This window comes from Juglans microcarpa x Juglans regia, chromosome 5D, assembly GCF_004785595.1.
Source record: "Juglans microcarpa x Juglans regia isolate MS1-56 chromosome 5D, Jm3101_v1.0, whole genome shotgun sequence".
NCBI classification, from domain to species: Eukaryota; Viridiplantae; Streptophyta; class Magnoliopsida; order Fagales; family Juglandaceae; genus Juglans; species Juglans microcarpa x Juglans regia.
Window position 1 is genome coordinate 10,224,687 of NC_054602.1, and position 11,693 is coordinate 10,236,379.

General features: G+C 31.1%; 1 protein-coding gene across 1 annotated transcript; it reads right to left on the reverse strand.

Annotated features, from left to right (window-relative positions):
- Nucleotides 1-2,388: 2,388 nt before the first annotated feature.
- On the reverse strand, nucleotides 2,389-8,794 carry LOC121265530 (cellulose synthase-like protein E6). The gene is made up of 8 exons (XM_041169193.1): nucleotides 8,468-8,794; nucleotides 7,795-8,116; nucleotides 4,463-4,603; nucleotides 4,209-4,340; nucleotides 3,869-4,081; nucleotides 3,518-3,745; nucleotides 3,079-3,426; nucleotides 2,389-2,992 (listed from the first exon to the last, which is right to left on the reverse strand). The coding sequence occupies exons 1-8, from the start codon at nucleotides 8,740-8,742 to the stop codon at nucleotides 2,447-2,449; spliced, it is 2,205 nt and encodes a 734-aa protein (XP_041025127.1). The 5' UTR covers nucleotides 8,743-8,794; the 3' UTR covers nucleotides 2,389-2,446.
- Between the last annotated feature and the right edge of the window lie 2,899 nt (nucleotides 8,795-11,693).

Genomic DNA, 11,693 nt, shown 5'->3' on the forward strand with positions numbered 1-11,693 from the left:
TATGACATGATATGATATGATACGATATGATATAATAAGATGAAGATGTGCAGTTACGTTATGCCAAAGTGGTTTTTGAATATGAAAATGGTTTATGAGTATGAAAAGATTTTAATAGTCGCTCTGATTTTTCTGATAACACGTTTTGAGATGTGCATAAGAAAACGAAACGTTTTATTTCTGCATACCAAACTTTCTAAAAATGGCTCATGTTTATATACTAGTATACATTCTCTGCTTATTGAGTTGTGGATAACTCACTCCCTTATCTTCTTATATTTTCAGATGACATTGATTGCCCAGCAGGAGGTCAGGATTAGAAATTGGAGCTTGTCTAGATATGGATAGAAAGTCGAGTTCCATTATTAGTAAAAGAGTATAACTTGAGTAATAGAAGTACTTCGAGTTGTTTGAACCCATTGAGATTTAAAGATGTATCATTCTGTTTTTATTGAGATTATTGAAAAATTGTGGACCCATTTGGTTTATGTTATTTTTGTAATAATGACTTATGGAGTTTGTATTGTGGTTATTTGGATAATATGAGATTATGTGCTATTTATAAAATCCTTGGAATTTTAGGTGCTTGCAGAGATAGGTTAGTAAGTGATAGGTAGTAATTCTCCGACCCTTCTAGGTACGGGGCGTTACACTAAGCGAAGCTGATCTATAATACTCAACCCTAATTTGTGGCCAAAATAAAAAAGAAAACAAGAAGGAAATAAAGGGCCACACTCCTCTAGGTTTAGGTGGCCAAACTGAGGAATCCACCTTCACGTAGGAACTTATTTTTCCCATTTTAGACAGTCTTATCTTATCAATTTTCTCCTTTTTTATTTTTCTTTTTTTTTTAATGTAGGTCTATTTAATAAATATACCCTATGGCATTTCTTCACTGTCATCTTTAATTGTTTTCAATATATTCTTGATTCCAAAATTTCTTGTGAAAAAAAAGTTGTATATTTTTGCAAGGATTCATACATTAAGAACTATTTAGTTTTGTAAATTATTATTGAATTAATATGTAGCTGATTTGGCGTACAATTAGGCATCTAAGTGAAAAAACAGTGGTTCTATTCTAACATAACACCTAGAGGGGGAGGTGAATAGGTGTAGTTCAATTTTTATGGTTTATTAAAAAATATTGCTAAATAAACAATTAATCAAAGAAACAAATCACACAAATAATTAATACAGAGATTTGGTCACGAAGTGGAAACTCATTTGAAGAACGTATTCAAAATCTAAAATAATTCCGGTGTAAGTCACCACCTCAAATCCACTATAGAAACTTTAATTGTTACAACTAATTTAGAGACACTCACAAAACGTTTGTAGTTCTTAAACTTGGCATGCAACACCACGAGTGACCCACTCAATCTCTACATGCATGTATTGTATCGAAACTCCGACCTTTCTATAGTGTCCCACAAGAACCTCCTGCTCTCTCTAGCAACAGCAGCTTCAGAAATCTTCTGGCCAACCAACACGTCTACTCCAATAGACTCAACTATGTTTAATCTTGAGTGTGATATGGTGGAGATATATTTTTTAAGAGATAATATTCAACTTTGAATGTGGAGGGGAGCCTCTCTCAAATGCTCTTGGAATGGGCTCAATTTTTAGCTCTCTCACCTCAGCCAAAGTGCAGGACAAAATGTTCTATTTATACCTCCCAAGAAGTGAGGCACTCAAATCCTAAAAAAAATTAAGTTTTCTAAACATTGGCTCGAGCAACATGTCAAGCACAGGTCGAGTGCATGTTGTACTTCTAAAGCCGCTCGAGCGCCAAGTCGAGCGAAACTTGAACTCTTGGGATGACCTTCGCCAGAGCGCCATGTCGAGCACCTGTCGAGCAAACTCTCTATTTGCCTTCCACTCGAGCGCTGTGTAGAGCATAAGTCAAGCGAACTCTTTATATGAGCTTCACTCGAGTGGTGTGTCGAGCGCATGTAGAACGAACTCTCTGTTTTGAGTTTCGCTCAAGTGCCAGTCGAGTGAACTTTCTATGTGTTCTGCTCGAGTCGTGTTGAGCTCACTTGACCTCCTTTTCACTTTAACACACTTCAACACTTGTTACAACACAATTTTACAAAGGTTTTTACAAGAATATGCCAACACACTCATTTTTACATTAACACTAAGCATGGCATATGAGATTGTCAATGGATGACATGCCTATTAAAATTTCTAATCATACATTATTAAAACAGGTAATGACTAATGAGATTAATTCAGTTTGCCAATGGACGTTTTGCCTTCTAAAGCTTATTCTGTCGTACAAAACCTTAATAAAACCAGATGGGAATAACATACCACGCATCATGAACACTACAGTTCCTTTGAGACTCGGTATATTCCCTGGCCTCCTGGTAAGTAGAAAAGTACTGTTCTTTAACCTAATTTCACTGCTAGCAGAATGTTTTGCTTGGCATTTAGAGAGAACTTAATAACGGGCTAATGCACAAGCCAAACCCGCAAACATAAGTGACCAATGTGTCACTGAAGTTGGCATCCTGCCCTTGTCTTTCCTGAGGAAGAGACCTTGATAAACAGGGAGGTTGATAATAACCAGGAGAGCACATAGAAGAATCTGCAACGTAAATGGGTTTGAAAACCAAGTTTGCATATCCAAAATCACCCTCTTCATTCCTCCAACAAAACAGAATGCGTTTAGCAACGCCAGTGTTGCTATAATGGTAAACATTGGGGAAGAAGCACCGAATTCCGTGATCTCCAGCTCATTTCTCCGCGACACATCACTTTCAGCCACCTTTGCCGTGATGACAAAGGCAAAGTCCGTGAGTCCCAAAAGTCTTAGGATGTTGTCAGAAAAGGCAAAGAAGTAGGAACTGATTCTTTTGAAGAGCCATATCCTTTGTTCATTCCACCAACCTTGGAATGTGCCCCCACACCAAATAAATTCTCCAAGACTGTATGCCCGGTGGACAATGATGACGAATGCAAATGGTAGCACCCATGCGCTTGAAATCTGTTAGTGTAAGATGATTCTATTCTTAGAAAACAATTTAGGAGCAACCATAGACAGGTTTGATTCAAATAAGGACATTTTCGTACCTTAGGAAACAAGGGAATGCCCCTAAGGAGGCACAAGGATGGTACTGCAACATAATACAGTGTGGCCAAGCAATTTGGAGCCCATAGCAAATAGGGACAGTATGAGAGTTGAAGTTTGAGGGGAATCTTTTTATACCCACTCACAAGGGGATTGTACCTTGAGAGAAAGACCTGAAAATCACCTTCAGACCATCTTTGTTGCTGTACTAGTGTCTGCAGTAATGTAGTGGGTGCAAGTCCGAGGAAGGCCTTCCTTTCTGGATTGAAATAGATGGACCTCCAACCTCGACAATGTACAGCTAGTCCTGTAATGGCATCTTCCACCGGACAGCCATATTTCAGACCCATCTGCAAATCATTATACGATATATATAATGAAGGATCACATTGAGTTTAGGACGAGAGCGAGAGGGAGAGGGATAAAGAGAGAGGGAGAGACCTCCTTTCCCCACAGAGTCTTCTCTTCATAGGTACAACTTGCAAGGATTTTACATGTGTCCTCTAGCACACTTGCATTACTCTCTTCTATCTTTATACCGTTCCATACCATCAAATCTGTCTTGCATTCCTCACTAAACTTCTTCCCACACAGGGACTCTCTTCTGTGAAAGCACCCGGAGCCAATATAGAATGGTCCCCCATTCCCATCCTGTCCTGGAAGTTCCACCTTTTATCCCCACCATGCATACCACCGATGCAAAATTAACTCAGTAAAAGTATAATCCATCATGGACAAGTTAATTAATTCAATCGTTTGAAATCACTAGGTTGTTAATTGGTTTGTAGTTACCTTCATTATTACGTTCAAGGAACCACCGTAAAGATCATTCTTCGAAAGATTCTCGAAGGTATGTGGAAACTGTACGTAGCCAACTTCATGACCTTTTTCTTCATCCATAAAAAAACACAATGCATCCCTCACTGTCTCCGAATCACTTGAATACATGTCGCAATCCAAATTAAGAATGATCGGACCATTGCTTATCCTCGACGATACCCGTATCTGGTTTTTCGATTATCATGACCATAAAATATACAAAAAAAAAAAAAAAAAATGTTAACACACGAATTAATTGGAATGCTATATATATGTATATGCATTTTGCACGTGGATATGAACTATGGTGTACCAGTGCATTCATGGCTCCTGCTTTGAAATTGTGGTGGAATTGGGGTCTCTTTTCCCGTGCTAAGTATACCAGAGTTGGCAAAGATTGTCCTTCCATGTCCAAAGCCGTAGGGTCTTTCCCATCAATAAGTATCTGTGAATTTGAATAATAACTCTACTTATAATTAAGCTGTAAGGTGCAGAAGACTTTTGAGTAAATTATGCATATGAAAATATTCGTTGCCGTTGGTATCAAGATTTGTAATTAGTACGTACTTGGAGAATGGTTTGATGATCACGTCGGTTTGCAACCAAATTCCACTCACTGAATCCTTTGTGTTCTTTACGTATTTCCTCTGGAATCTGACCTAGCTTTGTGACGGTTTCAATCCGTTGCTTCATGTTCTCGTATGCTTTCTGTAACGTGAAAGAGGCCGGATGATATCGATAAATAAACTCCAAATAAATTAAAATGAATCATAAGATCATGATAAGCTGCTTCTCACTTGTGGTGATCAGCCTAAAAAAAAAAAAAGGAAGTAATTATACATACATGACCCTGTACGTACTCTTAAAGACTATGCTGCTCCACTCTTATTGCTGTACGTACCGTCCAGTGATTTTTTTTTTTATTTTTTTAATATATTTAAATATTTTTAAAAAATAAAAAAATATATAAATACACTTAAAATCACTTCCTTAATTACTAAATAAAAAAAATTTGATCAGCAGTCAAAGTGGGAAGGTATAGTAATTTTATTATTGAATAATTCAAGAAACTAGAATAGTTGAGAGTCTAGGGACTATTCACCTAGATTTGGGTATCCGGATATATCTGGACTAGGATTCGGGCGTCAAATGTGGCCCATATTATGGGCCAGTACTCAAAAGAACCTGGATTTTTGAAACCCGAAATCCTAGTACTCAGATTGTGCTCGAATTTGGTGCTTTTTTCTTAAATCTAAATTTTATTAAGATTTTATAAAAAAAAAAATAATAATGCTGAAAACATGATACTAAATACATTAAATATGGCCCAGTTGAGATGAGATGATTTGAGATAATTTGTGAATAATATTGAGATATTTGAATTAAGATTAGATGAGGCTGAAATTATTTGAATTAAAATATTTTATAGAATTTAAAAAGAAGAAAAAAAAATATTATATAGAGTTCAACACCTACATTATAAATAAAAGAAGGCCAGAGCTAACGCATTTTCAGCGCTCACTGATTGGCTCTCCAAAGACTTAAGAAGGTTAGGTGTGGACCGGAAGGCACCAAACCAGCCATACGTTTATATTACTCAATTAATTTGGTGGGCCCACCAAATTGGAACTATCACATCCGAATCTTTGTAAAAACAGAGTCAGCTTTTTTAGACAAGAAGTTTTATGCTATATAAGACACGTTTATCCAAATTCTATAACACATCTTTTCCATCTATCAACATTTCTTGGAATCGTTGTGGTCTGTAGACTCTGCACCACCCGTTCATCCAACTTTTAAGAAAGATCCAAACTACATTAAAAAAATAATAATAAATAAAGACAAATCAATTACATAATTAAAATCACATTAAAATCATTGATTCATTATAAGAAGATAAAATTTTAATTCTAAAATTTTATTTATTTTTACGGATAAGATAGATTGAGATTAAAGTTAAAAATTAAAAAAAATTTATTAAAATTTATTATTAATATTATTTTTATTTTAAAATTTAAAAAATTAAATTATTTATTTTATTTTGTGTATAATTTTAAAAAAATTGTAATAATTAGATAAAATAATATGAGTTGAGAGAAGTTATAAAAACAAAGAGAGAAGATATTTACAATTGTGAATTATAGAACCGCCCCATAATCGCTTTGAAAAAAATAAATAAAATATAAGACCTTCATAAAAAAATTAATTTTTTAATAGCGAACTCTATTTTTTTTCAAAACGATTACACAACAGTTGTAAACTTCACGATTATATGTAAAATTACTCCAAAACAAATACAACTTTAAATAACGTGAGATCTATATATCACGTACATTTATCAATCAATATGAAATATCACAACATGACTCTTATTTTTTAAAATAATAAATTCAATCACTTATAATTATGTGATCCCATATGCATTAAGACTTCTAATTAATAAAAAGGCCACCGCGAACATATATGGCTTAGGGCTGATTTAGATTTAAAAATGAGATGAAATGATTTTAGAATGAATATAAAAGTTAAAAAAATATTATTAAAATATTATTTTTTAATGTTATTACTATTTTAAAATTTAAAAAAGTTGAATTATTTATTATATTTTATGTAAAAATTTAAAAATATTATAATAATGAGATAAAATGAAATACTTTTCAACGAAACCTAATTAATCAATTTTCATCCATCTTCATCGCTTGCCAAAAAGGGACAGACAATTAACTCTTCGGAGAACAAGTATCCCCACATATTTAATCGAATTCTGCTTGCCAAAGTAATAGGGTGGGCATTCTCGGGATCCCATATATTTGTGAAAGCACACGTTTAGGGTCCGCTTGAATATAAAAATCATTTTAACTAATCTCATCTTATTATTATAATTTTTTTAAATTGTCAAAAAAAAAATATAATAAATAATTTAAATTTTTTAAATTCTAAAAATATAATAATATTAAAAAATAATATTTTAACAATATTTTATTCATCTCGTCTCATTATTCAAAAAAACCACTAATATGAAAGCATGCAAGTATACAAAAATATTTGTGCTATTTAATTTTTTATACTACAGTAATGCTACTGCAAAACATTTTTTATAAGATATTTTATAAGAAGGGTTTACTATCCATTTACTATTTATATGTATTTGTAATTTTTTTATTATTTTATTTTAAGTATTTTTTTAACACATTTAATCATTAAAAAGATTAAAAAAATATATATAATTTTATTAATACTCACTTCCTTAACCATTAAATAAAATAAAAAATTTTTAAAAAAATTTAAAAAATAGTAAATAGGTAATAAGAAGATAGTAACCTTATTATTTTCATAAAGAATATCGATACGCACACAATATTCAACACATTTTATAATTACATTTTAAAATAAAAATAGTTTATAAAGAGTAAGGCCAAATATAAATTTCAAATAAATATATCTCATACAAGCTTTTTGTAAAAAATAAGTCTCACTAATAAAAGACAAATTTTTTTATACTTTATAAAATAAGATCTAATTTTTTTATAAAAATTTATATGAAATTCATCTATTTAAAATTTATACAAACGATTTCTCTTTTGTAAAATGATATTATTTGGAAGGACTTGCAAGTTGTAGTCCGAAGGAGAATACTACAAAAAAAAGAATTTTTGTGACCAATTAATTCTAACGAAATGATTATTTATAATTAAAATTAGTTGTGAATAGTCTTTTAGTTACAATAAATTAATCACAAAAGCTCATTTTTCTTATAGCGATCGAACCAAAATCCGAAGAGTTATAGAATTATATATTTTTATATATCTTGACACATTTTATTTTCTGTTGTTTTTTAAATTATTAGTATATTAATCGTGCCTTGATTAAAAAAAGTAAAGGATACGAGATAAGATTACCTTGACGGAGGACCAGTCGTTGGCCATGACAGGATCCCCATGTGGCTCAGCAGCTGTTCGGAAATAAGCTTCCGGCGATCTTGGTTCTACTTTGAATTTCTTGCAAAAGGGAAGCCAAGTCTTTGCGAAACGCGAGGCCTCGAGCATTGCATAGAACGTCAGATCGGAACAGCCATCGTCGGAGAGATAAACGGCCAGCTTTTGAGGTGGATAGTCATAAGCCAGGACGGATAGAACTGTGTTAATAACCAAAGCTGGAGGTTCTATCACGGGGTCTGCGGTGCATACGAAAATGTCTATGCCCGGCAAAGCCTTTTCGTATCTGTACATTATTAATAAATGACCACTCTTAATTACAATTAGCAAGTAAATATCGTACAGATATACAAGCATGTACGTGGTTTTAATTGAGATAAAAATTAAAAATTAAATAAAATGTCGTTAAAATATAATTTTTAATATTATTATTATTTTAAGATTTAAATAAATTGAATAATTTATTTTATTTTAGGTAAAAAATTTAAAAACTATAACATTTAAATGAAATAAAATGTGTTAAATGTGAAAATAAACGATGCCTTAAGATCAACAGCTACCATGAATATATATCTGCATACAAAAGTTAGATATCTGCATGAATAATGCGTGAAAGAGAAATAGCTAGCTGGGAGACCTGAGAGAGAGCCGATCTTTGAAAGCGCGGCGGTAGATGGGGTTCCATCGCAGAATCATGGTGATAAACCAATATAAAGAAAACCAAAGTTCTGAGAGAAACATTCCCATCCAAGCCCATCTTCCGGCTTCTTCTTTTGCTGGTATATACCTCACTCTATATACAAAGATCAAGCATATCCCCACGAAGATTGAGTGCACATAGAATTTGAAAGGGATACGTGCCTTTGCTGGCGTTGTTGTGAAAAGAGGAAGATGCTCTTCATTATTTCCCATTTCTCTCTCTCTCTCTCTGGATCTCTCGTATGAGTTGGAGTGCAGAATGCAGATGCTACTTGCTTATATCAAGGCAAAATTTAAAAAACACTAGAAACGAAAAGCATGCTTACGACCTAGCTGAAGCATGTGGCCAGAACATCCAGAGGAAAAGGGAGGTCACTGTCACACTACGTCCCTACCCCAGCTCGGCCTGACAACGAATCTTGAACTGGGGGTGAAAAAAAAAATAGAAAACGGTAAACCGTATATATATATATATATAGTTATATATAAAATAATTTTGTATCATATGATAAATTAATTATTAATATAATATTAAAATTTAAAATTTTATATAAATAATTATATATTATCACTATTATTTATTGTATTAGTAGTTATATTAATACTATATCACTATATATTATAATATATTACTATATTAGTATATACTATATTAGTATAGTACCAGAAAAATCAATTCGAAATGAATAAATTGAAAGTACCGTTTTAAGGATATAACTGATAGAAAATCAGTTTTTTAAATCTAAAATTAGTATATATTTCGGTTCGATTTTAAAATATGTCTAAAACTAAATCAAATTGGATTAATTACACACCTAATTTTAACGATAAGAAATCTTGTTGGGATCAAAGCCCGTAGACAATAAAAAAAATATGGCTTAATCAATAAAATATTATCATATAATATATATATATATATATATATATATATATGTGTGTGTGCGCTTTTCAAATTTGCTGTGACAACACAAATGGTGAACTTGAAGATTGCATGCAATAATTACGAGCTGTTCTTGATGGATATGCTAGGTACAAGTGTGCGTATATCCATTGCATTAAAATTATTTTATTTTTTTTTATTATTTTTTTTTTGAAAGACGTTTCTGAATTGTCATTGAAATAAAACAGACAAGCGCATCCACATTTATTTAGCATGTCATAGTAGCACATGTATGCAACTACATACAATATTAGCATCTTCGTTATATCTATTATATATATATATATATATATATATATATATATCCTACGATAAAAAGAGGCTATAGCCTCATCAACATTGAATTTTGTTTGAGTTCGCACTATTTCTATTTGCACAATTATATTTTTGCCTTCATTTTTATAATTACATTTTTGTCTCCTAATTCATCATTAAAATTTTTTATAATAATAATAATAATAATGAACTTACAAATAACCTAAATTGAAGATTTTGGTTTATGGAACTTTTGTGCAACAAGTTAACAACTTCGAATTTTTTTTTTTTTTATATTTCTTCTTAGATTTAAGAATTATAGCATTTTTTTATATATAATATTATTTGAAAAAATAAAAATTATCTTCGAATTACTTTTATAGTAATTCATAAGAAAAAAAAAATCCTAGTCATTGGATTAATAATATTTCCATTTTATAAAATACAATTATTATTTTTATGTTCCATTTTATGCATTAGTTTATAACTGGTCTTTAGTTTATCATATTTATTATTTTTTTTGTGGTAACGCATTTCATATGAATATATTTGTAATGCATTTTTAAATTATTATTAAAATAATTAATAGAACTTTTTATCCTTTAAAAAATTATTTTGGAAAGGACGTGCTTTTATTGTCTAAGATCATATTGCAATTCCAAACTTGAAAAGAAAAATAATATTGTATTGAAGTTCAAACATAAAAACATTGTCTTTAAACTTAAATAATAATATTTTATTACTATAGGATATCATTAAAAAAAGAAAGAATTGTCTTCATATTATTTATCATAATATTAATGAATCAAAGATTCAAAATAACGCTTTTTAAACTAATATTATTTTTATTTGAGAAAACAACATTATAATTTTTTAAATTTCAAATTAATTCCAATAACAATTATATCAATTTAGTTTTTTGAAACAATTAAAAATAATATTATTTTATTTTTTCATTTATAAGCACATTATTATTATTATTATTATGTAGATCATGTCTAATTAATTTGTCTTATGATGGTTGAGTGGAGCAATGCTTGTCCTATTATGATTTCAATATAATGAGTTCTAAACATTTAATTTGTTATGTATTCAGTAATATTACATTTTCTTAGGTACAAATATAATCATTTATAAAATTCGTTGTATAGATTTATGATTATCTTTAACAATTATCATATTTTTTGTTTTAATTGATATGTGTCTTAAAATTTATATTTATCATATCAAAATTGCAGTAACACTTTCAAAAGAGAATACGTGCTTCTTACCTAGTATATGTAAACATGCATGTTTAATTTACTTCATATCGATCATCATTAATAAGCAAACCGCGGATCGAGTAGGCCAGTAATTATTTCGCGACATATATCTATGATCAGTGGGAGCAGTTGATCTTCAGCGACACGATCTGCGGAGGGATGTGATCCCCAGCTGAAAGCATCGATTCTTTTGCGTAAATCTAAACAAAATTAATAATAAAAATACAGATACTGTCACGGACTCACGTGTTTATTCAAATTTTATTCATCCCCGTTGAGGTGAAACTAGCGTAAGTGTTAAGTACACCAAACAGTCTACGTAAAAATAAAGTAGTTTACAATGCAATAATTGAAGAATAGAAGTGAAAAAGATAGGATTGACCATACATAAAGTTTACTAAAATTTTATTCTTTTTTTTTTCCCCTACTTGTGTCTCTTTGGCTTGGCTTTTGTTGTGTCCTATTTTTTTATTGGTGGGTTTTGGTGTAGCGAAAGGTCGCATTGCGTTTGCAGAGGCAAAGGGTTTTATATATGCAAACTGTACAAAGGAATTGCAAATCGCCAGTAATTAGAAATCTTGGGTTTGATTCTTTTCTTCTTGAGTACACGCCCAACCAACTCTCATCTTTAAAAAAAGAGGAAAATAAAGAACAACTCGGGTTGACCTGATCATGAATCTGCGGGACGGGTTGAGTCTATTTGACAC

Coding starts and splice junctions, on each gene's coding strand:
- LOC121265530 (XM_041169193.1), bottom strand. CDS start 8,742: ATGGGAAATAATGAAGAGCATCTTCCTCTTTTCACAACAACGCCAGCA. Junction 4,082..4,208: donor CAGGAGCCATGAATGCACTG/GTACACCATAGT, acceptor TCGAAAAACCAG/ATACGGGTATCGTCGAGGAT. Junction 3,746..3,868: donor CCTTGAACGTAATAATGAAG/GTAACTACAAAC, acceptor TGGGGATAAAAG/GTGGAACTTCCAGGACAGGA.